This window comes from Salmo salar, chromosome 07 (genome assembly GCF_965601325.2).
Source record: "Salmo salar chromosome 07, fSalSal1, whole genome shotgun sequence".
NCBI lineage: Eukaryota > Metazoa > Chordata > Actinopteri > Salmoniformes > Salmonidae > Salmo > Salmo salar.
In genome coordinates this window covers 52,338,863-52,358,049 of record NC_138297.1, presented here as the reverse complement: position 1 = coordinate 52,358,049, position 19,187 = coordinate 52,338,863, and the positions used below count along the sequence as shown (strand labels likewise).

General features: G+C 43.5%; 2 protein-coding genes across 5 annotated transcripts in view; one reads left to right on the top strand and one right to left on the bottom strand.

The window, feature by feature from the left end:
- si:dkey-97m3.1 (fatty acyl-CoA reductase) overlaps positions 1-7,541 on the top strand; it is a 58,054-nt gene extending 50,513 nt beyond the window's left edge. Inside the window, exons 9-12 of the mRNA XM_014208183.3 lie at positions 2,968-3,139; positions 3,355-3,484; positions 3,760-3,887; positions 3,984-7,541. Of these exons, the coding sequence (XP_014063658.1) occupies positions 2,968-3,139; positions 3,355-3,484; positions 3,760-3,887; positions 3,984-4,146 (593 nt within the window). The 3' untranslated portion in view covers positions 4,147-7,541. The remainder of the gene's footprint in view (positions 1-2,967; positions 3,140-3,354; positions 3,485-3,759; positions 3,888-3,983) is intronic.
- A 301-nt stretch (positions 7,542-7,842) lies between these two features.
- On the bottom strand, positions 7,843-18,207 carry LOC106609398 (endoplasmic reticulum-Golgi intermediate compartment protein 2). Of its 4 annotated transcripts, XM_014208185.3 has the most exons (15): positions 18,032-18,207; positions 17,248-17,371; positions 14,852-14,998; positions 14,641-14,749; positions 14,477-14,523; positions 14,267-14,334; positions 14,134-14,174; positions 13,535-13,636; positions 12,746-12,841; positions 11,835-11,890; positions 11,484-11,582; positions 10,916-11,013; positions 8,907-9,069; positions 8,670-8,749; positions 7,843-8,535 (listed from the first exon to the last, which is right to left on the bottom strand). In XM_014208185.3, the coding sequence occupies exons 3-15, from the start codon at positions 14,955-14,957 to the stop codon at positions 8,464-8,466; spliced, it is 1,137 nt and encodes a 378-aa protein (XP_014063660.1). In that variant the 5' UTR covers positions 14,958-14,998; positions 17,248-17,371; positions 18,032-18,207; the 3' UTR covers positions 7,843-8,463. The 4 variants fall into 4 exon arrangements, with proteins under 4 accessions (XP_014063660.1, XP_014063659.1, XP_082833882.1 ...); XM_014208184.3 differs by lacking the exon at positions 17,248-17,371; XM_082977756.1 differs by lacking the exons at positions 17,248-17,371; positions 18,032-18,207 and adding an exon at positions 17,036-17,206.
- Positions 18,208-19,187: the final 980 nt, after the last annotated feature.

Here is a 19,187-nt window from a genome sequence, read left to right as displayed (position 1 = left end):
AAGAGCTAAAAATCTAGCTAATCAAACTGGGTCTAGGGGGCCCATGGGGCTGCTTAGGGAAGTTGGAGGTTTGCTGGATGGATATGTTATCAAAATTCTGGTATCTTAATTGGTTTTGGTAACCTTTTCTCCACTGTCCTCTTCTCACCCCGTTTGAAAAAGGTCAATATAATTGAGGAGTGGCGGTAAGGAGAGGGAACGTGGAGGGAAATGCGCTTGCAAGAAATGAGACGGTCATTCACTCGCTCGACATCAGACAAATGACGTTTACAGAGGAATCACAAAATACAAAGTGATAAAAACGAATCTAGCTACTTCTGCAGTACATTTTATAGATAAAAGGATAAGTAGAGTATTTTCTCCTTTGAGAAAACAACAGCTGATTCAAAGGGGATGTGGCAAATTTTAAAACACCCTCGGCGAGAGGAGGCTATCGAGGACTGGATGACACTCCTCTGATAGCTTACAAATGAATTGACACTCTCCATGACCACTTGACCACTTATCACTAAGGAGAGGATGATGGAGGCATCGAGGAGAGGCCGGACTTTTGTGCAAATGAGAATCTCCCAAGGAATCGATGAAGGAGCCCTGGAATTGAGAAAGAGCCATGGAATAGTGCTCAGGAGTTTTCCTCATTCAGGCTGGGATTCAATCCAAGGCTTGTTATAGAACAGCGCACTAGACACCCGACAATGTACCATTTAACATCACCATGAATTGATCCCCGGCCTCAATCTTGTTCTGAGGGAAGCTCCACTTTCTAGGGCAGAACAAATGTGATTGGTTGGATGAAAACTCAGTGGGCAGAGCTTAGACTACCAAGTCAGTGGGTGGAGTTTACAGATGAGAGTCAAATAAAATAAATGCTTTCAGGGAGGTAGGTTGGAGGTGGATGGAGGGCGATCAACATGGATTTTGACCCAAGAGGTTGGCAGTTCGAATCCTGGTTGTGACTTTTGTTTTCCTTACCAAACATTTTTAACTACTAGCGCAGTGGACTAGGCACATGGATAGGGACCAGAAGGTTACAGGTTCTAATCTTGCTAATGCCCTTTTTAAAAAAATGTATATTTGTGTTACCTTTCCCTAGCAGGGAACACTCACCCTCAACACCAAAACCATCTTTCAACTCTTGTTAGTGCGGTTGGAGAATATTCACTGTGGCCGGGATTCAATAACATCACCCTTTGTCAGCTATGTACCTTGTAAAGGCAGTGTTCCCACATTCACGGTAAACACAGCATGTTCTCCCTTTAAATGGCACATAGCCAACAAATCGCAATCAGATTGAATCCTGGTCAAAAATATTTGATCCCTTCCCAAAATATTGTTCTACTTAAGAGTTAATATCTTAGAACTAATGATAGAGCGTTGATCATCCACAGAAATGTGCTGGAGCACGGTGCTTGCAACATCAGGGATGTGGCTTTGATTCTAAGGGTCATATGTAGTGTGGCACATGGTCTCAGAGCATTTTGTATGTAAATCCAAGACACTCCATTTACTATGAAATGTATTAATTTGTGGATGTCTCATTTCAGGAATTGCAATTCTTACAGCATGTTAAGAATTTGCAAAACATCCCTTATGAAAAAAAGAGAGCAGTCAGGCTATTACTGCATCCAAATACCACAGCTGACTACAGTTACTGTAGGGGATCTATTACATTCCAATTGGTTGTGGCTAACATTAGCTAGAAGACTAATGCTAACTAAGCAGGGGGGGGGGGGGGGGGGGGGGTGTTAAGGTTAGCCAACATGCTAAGTATTGTAGTTGCAAAAGTAGTTGCTAATTAGCTAAAATTGTCTGTGAGGAGATTAAAACACACATTTGGGTTTCTAGATGTTAGTCTACGTAAGGCAAAAATAACTAATGTGAATGTAACATGTACTAAAGACTGTCCCGGACATTTACTTTGTTACATCTAGTCTGGGAGACCAGTCTGGGTACAATTGAAGGTGAAGGGGCAGTACTACAACATATGATAGCCAAGGGTTTAACCAATAAAAATGGTTCTTTATTTTGTAGTTAATAAACCGAAGATGTATAAATGTCTTTACAACAAATCAAATGCTGGGCAAGTAGTAAAAGTCCAGAGTTCAATGACAGGAGATAATTTCTCAAATCTTCCGCCATTCTTCAGTAGTCGTCGCTGGCCAGCCTCCATTAGCATAGTAGAGGGCTGGGTATCCGGGATCTGTCCTTTACTCCAATGCAATGAGGTTGGCTTCAGACAACCGTGGTTCATCTCTTGGCACATCATGGACCACAGGCTTCAATCACCAGAGTGGTCTTGGAGGGGTATCACAGCTGTAGGGGATGGGCCCAGTCTACTTAAATCCTCTGCCTCATTTTCCACCTTTAACACGTCAGCCTGCGCATACCCTTCTTCCTCCACTTGGCTCTCATCTTGTGGAGATGTCTCAAAAGTGATGAGATCAACTTGAAAACAAAATAACTAAAACAGAGGGAATAAATTAAATGGGAAAGCCTCAAAATGACAAAACTACAGCTCAACAGGAGAGAGCTACCCTCGGGCTTACCCCAGATAGTCTTCCCCTACACAGGAGGAACTAACCTCGTAAGGCTGTTCACTTCTTTATAGAGGCTGGTGGGTCACAAGTCTTCAAAAGAAAGCACACAGGAACAAATTCACACCAGTATCACCCACTGGTTCTTTCACTCGCAGTTCCCCCAGCAGTTTTACCTTGGTCTGAGCAGCCTTGATTGCAGCCAGGTGGGGGAGGTGTGCAGCTTCTGTGAATGAGGTCATTAGTGCAACAGAAAACCACACCCCTGGATACATTCCAATTCTCTAATATAGTGGCTAAGGAAGATGTGAAAGGCACTTCCATAACGTTACACCCCTTAAAATGCCACAAGAGAATAGAGCTGTAAGATAGGGATGTCAGCTCCAAGCCACAGATTCCTTCACATTTTTAACTCCTTTGTATTCTCTCTCAGAGCACCATGTGATGTCCAGCTTCAAGAGGAACCCTCTGGAGCAGGCTTTCAGAAGGCCCAACGCCAACATCACCTCCAACTACCTGATGAACCAGTATTGGATCCTGGTCAGCCACAAGTTCCCTGCCCTCATCTACGACCTCTACCTGAGACTGTCTGGACAGAAACCCCAGTAAGATTACTAATGTCCTGATTGTTCAGTCTATGAAAATTGAACTACCTACATTGTTTTCAACCCAATCAACACATTGTGATGGTAATCATAAAGAAATAAGAAATCAGTGTTTGCTGCATACAAGTGATCTTCAGTGAAACGAACATTACAATTGTGTTATATACATGCAGAACATTTGGACTGAGATCCTCCATTCCTCTCTCTCTGTGTAGGATGATGCGTATCTTCAACCGGCTGCACAAGGCCATCGGCCTGCTGGAGTACTTCAGCAGACAGGACTGGGAGTGGAACTCAGAGAACATGAACATGCTGATGAGCCACCTCAGCCCTGAGGACAGGAAGGTACAGTAGACTCAGCATCCATCCTCTATGCACACACTGTATCTCCGCATGTTGATGTATATAGTCGGTGGTATGTTTTTCACCTAGTAATGCCACCAAGCCATCATTTCAGCTCAAACAAACCGCTTTATTGATTTCAAGACAACAGGTCACTAATACATCATTCAATTTCAGAAAGTAAAATTATAGATATCGCAAAGGTTTTCATAATTGCCTGAATGTGACCATAATAGCCATATCTTACTGCACATCAACATCCTAACTCTCTCTCCCAGACATTCAACTTTGACGTGCGTCAGCTGAACTGGCCGGAGTACATAGAGAACTACTGCATCGGCACCAAGAAGTACGTTCTGAATGAAGACATGTCCGACATCCCTGTAGCCAGGCAACACCTCAGGAAGTGAGTAGACTACTTACAGGGCTGACTGTGTTTGTTCCTGTCTTATTTTGAAGAAGGATGTAAATGACAGTGTGTACTTCCATCTCTCTCCCTCAGGCTGAGGAACATCCGCTACACATTCAACACTCTACTGCTGGTCTTCATCTGGAGGGTGTTCATCGCCCGCTCTCAGATGGCCAGGAACATCTGGTACTTTGTGGTCAGCCTCTGCTTCAAGTTCCTCTCCTACTTCCGGGCCTCCAGCACACTCACCAACTGATGACCAACTGACTGTTGACCAGCTGAACGCCCTGCTCGCCTCCTCAACCAGACCTCACCCCTCAGACCTCCAGCAGCACACAACCCCAGTCCTCAACCAGACCTCACCCCTCAGACCTCCAGCAGCACACAACCCCAGTCCTCAACCAGACCTCACCCCTCAGACCTCCAGCAGCACACAACCCCAGTCCTCAACCAGACCTCACCCCTCAGACCTCCAGCAGCACACAACCCCAGTCCTCAACCAGACCTCACCCCTCAGACCTCCAGCAGCACACAACCCCACTCCTCAACCAGACCTCACCCCTCAGACCCAGCAGCACACAACCCCACTCCTCAACCAGACCTCACCCCTCAGACCCAGCAGCACACAACCCCACTCCTCAACCAGACCTCACCCCTCAGACCTCCAGCAGGATACAACCCCACTCCTCAACCAGACCTCACCCCTCAGACCCAGCAGCACACAACCCCAATCCTTAACCAGACCTCACCCCTCAGACCCAGCAGCACACAACCCCACTCCTCAACCAGACCTCACCCCTCAGACCCAGTAGCACACAACCCCACTCCTCAACCAGACCTCACCCCTCAGACCCAGCAGCACACAACCCCACTCCTCAACCAGACCTCACCCCTCAGACCCAGCAGCACACAACCCCACTCCTCAACCAGACCTCACCCCTCCAGCAGCACACAACCCCACTCCTCAACCAGACCCCACTCCTCAACCAGACCACACCCCTCAACCAGACCACACCCCTCAGACCTTCAGCAGCACACAACCCCACTCCTCAACCAGACCCCACTCCTCAACCAGACCACACCCCTCAGACCTCCAGCAGCACACAACCCCACTCCTCAACCAGACCTCACCCCTCAGACCCAGCAGCACACAACCCCACTCCAATTTCTGTACATTGACTCAATGTGTGAATCCTGAGATATCCATGGCCTCTCTTCTTCCATGGGCGATGTGTTTTTACCTTGTATTGGTTTGTACTGACAGAATATTTGGGAACCTGTACTCTGTAGCGAGACCAGCTAAGGATATCCGAGAGTAACTTGTGTTGATCACATTAAAGGCTTTATTCAATCTGTAAAGTTGAATCGTTACAGACTCCGCGATTATAAATTAAAAAGGTAATTTCCAATTGAGCCAACACATGCAGCTTTTACTGTGAATGCAGTCTGCAAAAGCAGGTTCATTCCCTTTGTTTCAATCATGCCGTAAAGCTGAGGTTCTGTGATGCGGATTGAATGGAGCCCTAAATCTTGACCACTGGAGACCGCTACTGTAGTACTACTAACATCTGACCTGGTTGACGACTACTGAATATTGACATCAGCATGTTTGACATAATGCATAAGACTCATTCTTTGTTTTACTGTTTGTCCACTTTGCCTGTTCTGTACAGCAGTTTATATTGAAACTAAGTTTACTATTTTTTCATCTTTATAAATAATTGCGTCAAACTAAGGCTTGTCTTATGTAAGTGGTACAGTGCATTCGGAAAGTATTCAGACCCCTTGACTTTTTCCAAATTTTGTTACATTACAGCCTTGTTCTAAAATTGATTAAATAAGTTTTTCCTCAATCTACACACAATACCTCATAATGACAAAGCGAAAACAGGTTTAGACATTTTTTCAAATTTATTAAATAAAAAAACAGAAATACCCTATTTACATAGGTATTCAGACATTTGCTATGAGACTCGAAATTGAGCTCAGGTGCATCCTGTTTCCATTGATCATCTTTGAGATGTTTCTACAACTTGGAGTCCATCTGTGGTAAATTAAATTGATTGGACATGATTTGGAAAGGCACACACCTAAGGTCCCACAGTTGACAGTGCATGTCAGAGCAAAAACCAAGCCATGAGGTCGAAGGAATTGTCCGTAGAGCTCCGAGACAGGATTGTGTCGAGGCACAGATCTGGGGAAGGGTACCAAAAGACTTCAGCAGCATTGAAGGTCCTGAAGAACACAGTGGCCTCCATCATTCTTAAATGGAAGACGTTTGGAACCACCAAAACTCTTTCTAGAGCTGGCCGCCCAGCAATCGTCACATCTGGAGGAAAACTGGCACCATCCCAACAGTGAAGCATGGTGGTGGCAGCATTATGCTGTGGGAATGTTTTTTCAGCGGCAGGGACTGGGAGACTAGTCAGGATAGAAGGAAAGATGAATGGAGCAAAGTACAGAGAGATCCTTGATGAAAAACCTGCTCCAGAGCGCTCAGGACATCAGACCGGGGAAAAGGTTTTACCTTCCAACAGGACAACGACCCTTAGCACACAGCCAAGACAACGCAGGAGTGGCTTCGGGACAAGTCTCTGAATGTCCGTGGCCCAGCCAGAGCCCGGACTTGAACCCGATCAAACATCTCTGGAGAGACCTGAAAGTAGCTGTGCAGCGACACTCCCCATCTAACCTGACAGAGCTTGAGAGGATCTACAGAGCAGAATGGGAGAGACTCCCCATATACAGGTGTGCCAAGCTTGTAGCGTCATACCCAAGAAGACTCAAGGCTGTAATCGCTGCCAAAGGTGCTTCATTTGCTAAAATTTCTAATAACCTGTTTTTGCTTTCTCATTATGGGGTATTGTGTGTAGATTGAGGGGGGGGGGGGGACAATTTAATCCATTTTAGAATAAGGCTGTAATGTAACAAAGTGTGGAAAAAGTCAAGGGGTCTGAATACTTTCCGAATGCACTGTAGATGGTGACAGTATCATATATAAATAAGGGTGGAAGATGTGTAAATAGTTGAAGTTCTATATTATTTTTCTAGACTACTTAAAAGAGTAGTATTCCTGAGGGTTGATTCTGCAGGAGTCTGACTACCACAGAGCTCCCCAGACTAGATCTGAAGTGTTACTTGTGGCAGACAGCAGCAGTCCACTTTTTATAAGATGGTACATCTATATATAGTATCTATGGTAGAAGTCTTGACTAAATGTACCCCAAATCCTCCCTCTGGAAAAACATGTTTCCCTGTGAGCCAGTAATGGTGTGCAACAATGGTGACTGTCCTTTCCTAAATTCTGTAAGGGACTATGAACCAAACGCACGTCAAACACAGAAAATTGCCTTTTCTGTACAATGAAGTTGTACAAAATGTCCTGCTTGTTACGGATCTTGGCATCTGTCATGTTGATAACAAAGCAGTGTCTTTGTAATGATACATAGTGGAAGCAGAGCACTGTGGGTAGATCAGAAAAGGTAGATCAGAGCTAACTGGGCAATGTTCTGTGAACTGCAACACTTACGACTTAGTTTATTTTGTTTAATTTTCCTTTTTCAAATGTAATTGGCAAATGTTAAATGACCCTCTATTCCTGCTCTGAAAAAGTTTGTTTGGCAAAACATGAATAAACCAAAAGACAACAAATTGGTCAGTGTGCTAATCATTCTGCTTCATACACTGCTGGCTCATGTAGAAAATAGATTTAGCCTACTTACATGGCTGCGTTTATACAGGCAGCCCAATTCTGATCTTTTTTTCACTAATTGGTCTTTTGAAAGATTGGATGTGAAAAGATCTGATGAGACTGGTCAAAAGACCAATTAGTGGAAAAAAAGATCCGAAATGGACTGCTTGTGTAAGCGCAGGCTAAGAGCATGCACCATCACCAGAGGATAGTGGGATACCAAACGAGAGATATTTAAATGAATGTAAAGTGTACAACATGAAGTGATGAAGTGCACTAAAACACGTTTAATAGAACATCTCCCATTGACAGATGTGAAACAGATACTGAACAACAGTGCAAATAGATAGAAATAGAACAAACATGACATGCAAGTTAATAGTATGAATGATAACATAGAAGGATCAGATTTCATTCAGCCTAACTTACAGATGACAACATCCCAATAACCTTTACACACAAAGCCTGATAAAACTGGGGAGTGAGCCGCTTTCCATTTTCCAGTGTAAAATACATACTTACAGGATATAAATATATTATAATGGTAGTCATATGAGGATACTGTCCATAACAATAAATAGAACAATTATGATTGTCGGGTTCCTAATCAGTTTACTCTTATTTGGTTCAAAACAAACTCCCAGCAATCCACATACTTGTGATTGGAGACTTCTCTTCCTGGATTCCCCCACAGGTGAAGGGACAGTAGGTGCACGATCAGCAGCAGGCTCCAGGTCCCATATCCACAAAGCGTCTCACAGTAGGAGTGCTGATCTAGGATCTGTCCATACAATCTTATCTTATGATCCAAAAGGGCAAAACTGATCCAAGCTCAGCACTCCTACTCAGAGAGCTTTGTGGATATGGGCGCAGGTTACAGGGCTACTCCTGTACGTGGTTGTCCGTCAGGAGCGGAGCAGCACGGTTGTTCACATGGGGATCTGGGAGAACCACCTGGAAATAGCGAACACGCAGAGGTACAGTGTAAATACACTACTACCAGTGAGACACAGGGAAACTGGTACATGTAAGGATTTACCATCATTTTGCGACATAGTTTCAGTGGCAATAAAGAAGACTGGGCTCACCTCTCTAGGTTTATATGGGCCTAGTTTGAAGCGACAGCAGACTATGTCGAAACAGAAGCCAACAAACCCATGGATCATGCCTGTGGGAGAGAGAAGATCAATGAAGATGTTCAGGGTGCATTTCTCTAACGTGGCACAGTATCAGGCTGGCAAAGCAGCCATGGAATGATTTGTGAGACATGAACAGTATGAGGTCTGCCCATGACCCTGGGTGGTAAGAGTGAGTGTTGTCTGGACCTGTGGTTGAGAAGATACCCCCGATGATGCCACAGAGTCGTACCAGGAACTGCCAGAGGGGCATGTGCTGCTCACTGACCGTCACCATCAGAGAGCTGGTGTCGTACTTCATAAAGATCCCAGACACGCCGTGGCTGCCCGCCGCATGGTTGATCACCCGCTCCTAGACCAGACAGTGGGTAGGTAGAGTGGGGGTTAATCTCTCTTTTATACACACTAGAGGTCGACCGATTATGATTTTTCAACGCCATTTATGATTATTGGAGGACCAGAAAAAGCTGATACCGGTTAATTGGCCGATTGTTATGTATATATCTGTAATAATGACAATTACAACAATGCTGAATGAACACTTCTATTTTAACTTAATATAATACATAAATACAAGCAATTTAGTCTCACATAAATAATGAAACATGTTCAATTTGGTTTAAATAATGCAAAAACACAGTGTTGGAGAAGAAAGTAAAACTGCAATATGTACCATGTAAAAAAGCTAACGTTTAAGTTCCTTGCTCAGAACATGAGAACATATGAAAGCTGGTGGTTCCTTTTAACATGAGTCTTCAATATTCCCAGTTAAGAAGATTTAGGTTGTAGTTATTATAGGAATTATAGGACTATTTCTCTCTATACGATTTGTATTTCATATACCTTTGACGATTGGATGTTCTTATAGGCACTATAGCATTGCCAGCCTAATCTCGGGAGTTGATAGGCTTGAAGTCATAAACAGAGCTGTGCACCAAGCATTGCTAAGAGCTGCTGGCAAACGCAGGAAAGTGCTGTTTGAATGAATGCTTACGAGCCTGCTGCTGCCTACCACCGCTCAGTCAGACTGCTCTATCAAATCATAGACTTAATTATAATAAACACACAGAAATACAAGCCTTAGGTCATTAATATGGTCAAATCCGGAAACTACCATTTCGAAAACAAAACGTTTATTCTTTCAGTGAAATACGGAACCGTTCCGTATTTTATCTAACGGGTGGCATCCCAAAGTCTAAATATTGCTGTTACATTGCACAACCTTCAATGTCATGTCATAATTATGTACAATTCTGGCAAATTAATTACGGTCAATGTTAGGAAAAAATGGTCTTCACACAGTTCGCAACGAGCCAGGCGGCCCAAACTGCTGCATACACAGAACGCAAGAGAAGTGACACAATTTACCTAGTTAATATTGCCTGCTAACATTAATTTCTTTTAACTAAATATGCAGGTTTAAAAAAATATACTTGTGTATTGATTTTAAGAAAGGCATTGATGTTTATGGTTAGGTAAATTGGTGCTACAATTGTACTTTTTTCGCGAATGCGTTTTTGTTAAATCATCCCCCATTTGGCGAAGTTGAAGTAGGCTGTGATCCGATGATAAATGAACAGGCACCGCATTGATTATATGCAACGCAGGACAGGCTAGATAAACTAGTAATATCATCAACCATGTGTAGTTAACTAGTAATTATGTTAAGATTTATTGTTTTTTTATAAGATAAGTCTAATGCTAGCTAGCAATTTACCTTGGCTCCTTGCAGCCACAAGGTCCTTTTGATGCTGCACTCGCGTAACAGGTGGTCAGCCTGCCATGCAGTCTCCTCGTGGATTGCAATGTAATCGGCCATAATCGGCGTCCAAAAATGCAGATTACCGATTGTTTTGAAATCGGCCCTAATTAAATCGGCCAGTCAACCTCTAACACACACACACACCTTTCTAGCATCTAGCCTTTGTGTATGTGCATGTGTGTGTTTGTAAGAGAGAAATCTATGACTGTCTCAGGTTGTGATGTGGTGTTATACAGCAGAGCTTGAAGTAACTTGGCAGCCAGCAGAGGGAGCGGAATGGACTGGATGGATGGATGAGGAGACTGATCCATTATCTGAACCTACTGCAGCATCCTCCATGGTCAACATTAAATAGAATTCCTTTCCCCCTGATGGTTAATATAAGGATTTGGGGAAGGTAGGCTGATACTAGATCTGTGCCTAAATCAGGACTTACCCTCTCCGTCACAGAGAACTGGTGTGTGTCTGCCGACACCTTGGACGTGTGCAGTTTGGTAGGTACCACCGTAATGAAATACTGGAACATCTCATTATCTGCAACAACAAGACAAAGAGCAAAGCCTTTTAGCCCATCCATCTAGTGACAGACTACACAGAATACTTCTAGAAAAGGTGAAATAGGGGGCTTCAGTTCTTTCCCCTGGAGAAACTAGGCTGCTTTGAACGGCAAGTGAATGAAAGCAAGCCTGCAGTGAATCCACTTCAAATGGACACAAATAGCTACATTTTCTCCCTGCAAACTCATGACGCCATGCTGAGCAGAATAGGCTGGAAGTGTGGATCAGAGCTCATGTACATAATCAGCCTACACACAGTCTGGGGTTTGACAGTGTGGCTTATTCACAACACAATATTGTTGCTACAAAGTACCCCAATATACAGTCACTTACTGCTCTACCATTCTGTAATCACAGCTACACATTGAGTAACAGCTGAATGAGGTTTGATAAAAACATATTAATGTGTGTACTTCCTGGTCTCAGTGAGGAGGATCAGTAACTTACGGTTGCTGGTGATTTTCTCTGTCCCGTCCAGAGGATTGATGATGCCGGGGATCTCTTCTCCGAAAGACAAATGGTCTATCCGATGGGAGAAGTTGTACGCTGCAATGCATTAATGAAACCCAGCTCACATTCAGTCAGGTGAAATGGGACAGTGAAAACCTCTATTTGGGAGTGAATCATTCTGAGAAAATAGTTATTTGGCACTGCATTAGAATAGATACTGCTCTTATCTATCACTTGAAACATGGAAATGCAGATGCAATGTAAGCAACCTGAGAACAGTACTAATGTAATGAGTAAATTATGCAAATGAGTGTCACCATTTCCTGGTCAGGCTGACAGAGAACTTACTGTCATGGCTTACAAAAGCAGCTATATGAGCATGGCCACGAGGATGATGAATAGGCCTGAGAAAGACAGAGGGTTAGAAGCGTGAGGAGCATTTTCATCAAAAAGAAATATACTGTGCTCTATAGGTTGAGTGCCCTTTTCCCCATGAGACATATAGACTTATAAATCATTCGCAGCATCAATTTGTGGAGCTTGGAAGCTTCTAACGTATGAGACAAACTCCATGATCCTGTGAGTCTTTGGCAGTATTACATAGCTTTCCCCCATTACACCCATAAAGAATGATTTACATACAAAATGCACTATTAAATATATACCGGTTGTTCGGGCCCTGAATGCTGATTGGTTGAAAGCCGTGGTATATCAGACTGTATACCGTGGGTATGACAAAACATGACTATTTACTGGTCTAATTACGTTGGTAACCAATTTATAATAGCAATAAGGCACTCCAGGGGTTTGTGGTATATGGCCAATATACCACAGCTAAGGGCTGTATCCAAAGCACTCTGTGTTGCGTCGTGCGAAGGAACGGCCATTAGCCATGGTATATTGGCCATATACCACACCCCCTCAGGCCTTATTGCTTAATTATAAACTGGGTGGTTTGAGCCCTGAATTCTCATTGGCTGAAAGCCATGGTATATCAGACCATTTACCATGGGTATGACAAAATGTTTAGTTTCACTGCCCTAATTACATTGGTAACCAGTTTCTAATAGCAATAATGCTCCTCGGAGGTTTGTGATATAAGGCCAATATACCACAGCTAAGGGCTGTGTCCAGGCACTCCACGTTGCATTGTGCCTAAGAACAGCCCTTAGCCATGGTATATCGGCCATGTACCACACCTCCTCGGGCCTTGTTGCTTAAATATATCATGCTTATAGGAAAGTGTACAGGTATCTTACTTTCCCACTGTGACGTGGAAGTTCCCAGCCACTTTGTTGACGTAGACGTGCCCATGTATCCTACAGGCACTTAAGGGCTCTGAGGCGGTGACCTCTCTGAAGACACACACACATACTATTACCTTTGTAGGAAAACATATCTGTACTTAATGCATTTTCCCAACACCTCAGTAGTGATGCATTTTGCATTTGAGAGCCCTACCAACTATTAACCTTGGGGGGCAAGGCGGGCCCTCTAACCTTGGGGGGCAAGGCGGGCCCACTAACCTTGGGGGGCAAGGCGGGCCCACTAACCTTGGGGGGCAAGGCGGACCTACTAACCTAGGGCGCAAGGCGGGCCTACTAACCTAGGGGGCAAGGCGGGCCTACTAACCTAGGGGGCAAGGCGGGCCTACTAACCTAGGGGGCAAGGTGGGCCTACTAACCTAGGGGGCAAGGTGGGCCTACTAACCTAGGGGGCAAGGTGGGCCTACTAACCTAGGGGGCAAGGCGGGCCTACTAACCTAGGGGGCAAGGCGGGCCTACTAACCTAGCGGGCAAGGCGGGCCTACTAACCTAGCGGGCAAGGCGGGCCTACTAACCTAGGGGGCAAGGCGGGCCTACTAACCTAGGGGGCAAGGCGGGCTTACTAACCTAGGGGGCAAGGCGGGCCTACTAACCAAGGGGGCAAGGCGGGCCTACTAACCTAGGGGGCAAGGCGGGCCTACTAACCAAGGGGGCAAGGCGGGCCTACTAACCTAGGGGGCAAGGCGGGCCTACTAACCTAGGGGGCAAGGCGGGCCTACTAACCTAGGGGGCAAGGCCGTAGGAGCTCCCTTTAGAACATTCTTGTACAAGACCTCCTGTAGAGAATGCTCCTCCCTCAACCTGTTCTGTATCAGCAACAGGGTCCTAAGGAGAAACAGGTTAACTACTCATTTCATACAGGAAGGACGACAAAATCGTTTTTTCTTTTGGAATGTGGTTGAGTGAGATTTTCCGACTATTAACAAAGTGCTTAAAGGACCAATCTACCATTACTACCTCAATTGTTTTACGTTTAAATTCATGATATATAGCCATTGATTATTTAAGAATAAAACATTATAAAATGTCTCATGAGCTTAGTTTAACTGTCTAACCCCAATCAGAACCCAAAATAGAAGCTTGTTTTACTATTTTGTTTATAAATAATTGACTTGTAAACAAACACTGTATAGGCTCAACAACAAAAAAGACCAACTATCATTCTGATATCATGGATGGTCAGTCCTTGGATCCATTGCTCTGTTTATGCATTTGAGAGTGGTTACATTTCTCCCCCCCCCCCCTCAGCTGTTCACCTACAAAGTGGTGGGGTGATATTTCAACAGTGACATGCACACGTACTAACTGAGTAAACTGCTTACCTGTGCCACAGTTTTTGCTGTGGGGTCAGCTCAAAAATCACCTGAACATTTATACACAGGGAAGAAAATAGATCAGGGTTTGGGACAACCAAAGTCTATTTGTATGTAATAGAATGCTCAGTGATGTACTCACAGGCTCATACTGAATGCCATTTGATGTTATCATAGTCTCTGCCAGGTCCAGAATGTCTGCACCCACATCTGAAACAGCACACCAACTCAGTCTTTAGCTCCAGGGGGTTGTGGGGGGAAATTATACAGTACATCATAACACATTAATCATGAAGGCCTAGATTTCATGAATGATTCCAATAAATAATGTGTGATAAGGTTGAATACTTACGTTGGCATTTCATGGCAACTGTAATATCTATGTTTATTCTCAATTTACTGTAAATGAACAAGAAAAGTATTGTCAGATTCCAAGATAATGTACTGGCAGTAAAACACAGTTCAGGCTTAAATAAGAGCTTATCACGATGAAACAAAATCAACATTTCGATGTACCTTGAAAAATCTTTATCCACTTCGTATTCATACTTCATCCAGGTGTCCCGATACACAAAGAACTCAAAGAAGGCCAGCAGTGCCATGGCAGTGAATGCTATCAAGGACACTATGGATGGGCGAGAGAAGAACATTAGCGACGTCATTCAAAGTTGGGGCTATTGAATCAGCATTCAGACACATGTAAGCAGTATTGAGAGTGAAATCTCACCTGTCCCCCCTGTGGCTGTGGTCTCGACATAGCTCTCTGGGACCTTGGGGAAGGCATCCAGCTCCTTAACCAGACTCAGGGCTTTCTTCCTGTACAGACGCCTCATCTTCAGGACCACTCTCCACGTCCTCCCTTCATACACCTAACCTGGGCAAGTGAAATCATACAGAATAGTCCATTATGGGTTTTTTCTAATCTGTGTAATATAGGAATAAAACAATATGCAGGTTACCACCATCATCGCTGCACACATCGGTCATACCTGGCTAGGCTTGATTGGCAATGTCACTGACACCACATTCTTCCAATCAACTAACTATCTAGTTTTTTTTTCGAATTAGTTACTAACCACATGTAGTGCTGAGCGATTAACCAAAATGGTGGTTATTTTTCCGTTTTTAAACAACTAATTCCTTATTTTTTCTGTGAGCTCAATTGCAGTTTCTCTAGCGAGAAATCAGATCCAGCCTGAACTGTGCGATGTAATAGGGAGTTGTAGTTTCCAACAGGCCAATATTTTGCATAGTTTAGCACATAAAACATGGTAATTAACTACAATGACCATAATCCATTTCGCATCTACTTGTCAGGTCCGTTTATTTATTTTTTACACCTGGTGAGGAAGAGACAAGAACGCATGACCATTTAAAAAAAAAATATATTTAACCTTTATTTAACCAGGCAGGCTAGTTGAGAACAAGTTCTCATTTACAACTGCGACCTGGCCAAGATAAAGCAAAGCACTGCGACACAAACAACAACACAGAGTTACACATGGAATAAACAAGCGTACAGTCAATAACACAATATAAAAAAAAAAAGTCTATATTCAGTGTGTGCAAATGGTGTGAGGAGGTAAGGCAGTAAATAGGCCATAGTAGCAAAGTAATTACAATTTAGAAAATTAACACGAGTGATGGATGTGCAGATGATGATGTGCAAGTAGAAATACTGGTGTGCAAAAGAGCAGAAAAGTAAATAAAAACAATATGGGGATGAGGTAGGTAGATTGGATGGGCTATTTACAGATGGGCTATGTACAACGGCAGCGATCGGTTAGCTGCTAAGATAGCTGATGTTTAAAGTTCGTGAGGGAAATATAAGTCTCCAGCTTCAGCGATTTTTGCAATTCGTTCCAGTCATTGGCAGCAGAGAACTGGAAGGAAAGGCGGCCAAAGGAGGTGTTGGCTTTGGGGATGACCAGTGAGATATACCTGCTGGAGCGCATGCTATGGGTGGGTGTTGTTATCATGACCAGTGAGCTGAGATAAGGCGGAGCTTTACCTAGCATAGACTTATAGATGACCTGGAGCCAGTGGGTCTGGCGACGAATATGTAGCGAGGACCAGCCGACTAGAGCATACAGGTCGCAGTGGTGGTTAGTATATGGGGCTTTGGAGACAAAACGGATGGCGCTGTGATAGACTACATCCAGTTTGCTGAGTAGAGTGTTGGATGCTATTTTGTAAATGACATCGCCGAAGTTGAGGATCGGTAGGATAGTCAGTTTTACGAGGGTATGTTTGGCGGCGTGAGTGAAGGAGGCTTTGTTGCAAAATAGGAAGCCGATTCCAGATTTCATTTTAGATTGGAGATGTTTAATATGAGTCTGGAAGGAGAGTTTACAGTCTAGCCAGACACCTATGTATTTGTAGTTGTCCACATAATGTAAGTCAGAACCGTCCAGAGTAGTGATGCTAGTTGGGCGGGCAGCGAACGGTTGAAAAGCATGCATTTAGTTTTACTAGCGTTTAAGAGCAGGCCACGGAAGAAGTGTTGTATGGCATTGAAACTCGTTTGGAGGTTTGTTAACACAGTGTCCAAAGAAGGGCCAGATGTATACAGAATGGTGTCATCTGCGTAGAGGTGGATCAGGGAATCACCCAAAGCAAGAGCGACATCGTTGATATATACAGAGAAAAGAGTCAGCCTGAGAATTGAACTCTCTGGTACCCCCATAGAGACTGCCAGAGGTCCAGACAACAGGCCCTCCGATTTGACACACTGAACTCTGTCTGAGAAGTAGTTGGTGAACCAGGCGAGGCAGTCATTTGAGAAACCAAGGCTGTTGAGTCTGCCGATAAGAATACTGTGATTGACAGAGTCGAAAGCCTTGGCCAGGTCGATGAAGACGGCTGCACAGTACTGTCTTTTATCGATGGCGGTTATGATATCGTTTAGTACCTTGAGCGTGGCTGAGGTGCACCCGTGACCAGCTCGGACACCGGATTGCACAGCGGAGAAGGTACCATGAGGGGATATAGAGAACCACAGTGAGAGTCATAAAACCTAGTGGCCAAACAAGTAAATGGTTCCAATCATTTTTCCAGCATTCATGCTTCCCATAGGGGACTTTAGAAACATTTATAATAAGGCTGTGTTTTGTGTAGGCTTACCCTGGCGTGACGTTTTGTTAACTGTGTAAATCTCTGTAGGACAAGGTCACTTTTGATGGCTAGGTTTTATGTGTATTATGACACCTCTATTGAGGTCAGCTGTTTCTTGGCCAGGTATCTCTACCTGAAAATACATGATCAAAGTGATTGATAGTTGGTATTCAGCAGTCATAAAAGTATGCCTTATTTACTTTGAAGAACTACAAAATAGTGATTTTTGTCAGACAGCAGCTCTATAGAGATGAAATGATGACTTGGAATGAAATAATAAAGTCATCAAATAAGAAAACATAATATAAACAACGGAAATAAATTAATGTGAATATGATGGTTAATAAGTGATAGCAGTAATGGGCAGTCACCACCACCATCATAGTACATTTATTAATTGTTTTATTCTGTGTTATTACTGCATTTAACCCAAATTCGAAACCGAATAATGAACCGAAATCGAACCGACCTCAAAAAGCATTAATCGCTCAGCACTACCTGCATGAGGAAGTCCTCATCAGTATACTATTAGCTAGAAAGCAACGGGGGGTGGGCCACCAAGCCCAATATACATTCGTGTCCGTGGGCACTGGGCAATAACGTTATCTATGCAAAACAACTGAAATAGCCCACCAACGTCAATAGGATATATAGTGTTTCCTTTAATGGCTAGTGATAGTAAACATCGTACAGCCACATAACAACAACAGCATCACCAACGTAAGCTACATCAAGTTAGCAAAGATACTCATGGCTGTCTGAGGACCATTCATTCATAATTGTCTCTTCTTACCTCGGTTTCATGCGTCTATACTCCGGTAAATTGATTGCAAAGCAGGTATCAATTCATAACATTATAACTAGTGAAAAAATACGTTTGTTAGCTTGTAGCGTTCTTCACGGGTCCTGTCTTGTCTTAGCAACACGACCACCCGCTAGGCGATATGAACTGTCAATGGTATTTTTCCATTACCGCCACCTGTCGACGAGCTCGCGAATGGCTCTAAATGTGTTGTCATTTTACGCATTGTACACGAGATGGCGCTCAAGCCCGTGAAAATATTCTCACGCTGCATTCTTTGTCTTCTTTCAAAGCTTGTTCCCTAAAATGTAGGACATTATTCAAAATGTTGCATCATTTTATTAAGTTCAAAACTATTTCATGTTTACAGAATGATAACTATTTGTATTAGCTTCACTATTTTAGACCTAGGTATATCATGCCTAGTATTTTGCTATTGCACAATAAATGAGTGTGATCATGTTTTTACAACATACCTTTTACTTAAAACATACACATTAAGTATACATTGCAATTCCGTTTTCCATTTTAACATATTTTCATCCCTTATACATTTCCTGCTTTGACTGCATGTTGGCACACACTGCTTCTTCAACTGAAGTAACCACAGCTGGTTAGACTTTATAATAAATTAAGAGGCATTGTTGGGCTCATGCACAGTTCACATCAGTAGGTTATGACAATTAGGGCTAGGGTTAGCTAAAATTGTCCCTGACGCAACTATAAAATATCTAACCACAACCAGCCCTGCCCTGAGAACAGTCTTGGCTTCCACTAATGCGATTCTGCTCAAACAGACCAATGCAGGCGAAGTCTCCTGCCTGGCTGATGTTTATTCAGACACGCCGACTATGGTACCAACAGCTCATTAAAGCAGCGTGGCTCCCCACAGGGAGCTGTCATGAAACCTCGGGGAATGCCCCAGGCCATATACACACCATCATGACTGATGGGCTTTGACCTTAACACCCTGCAACACCCTCAAATCAAGTTGTAGCGAGGCTACTTAAACATCCAAACTCAGTTACACTTACACATGTTAAAATCCGACAATTATTGGCATGTTTATGAAATATCAACTGCTAAATAGCATCATTGTGTCTCCTTAGGAGGGCTTCATAAATTATTCACTAGTATAAATACAGTA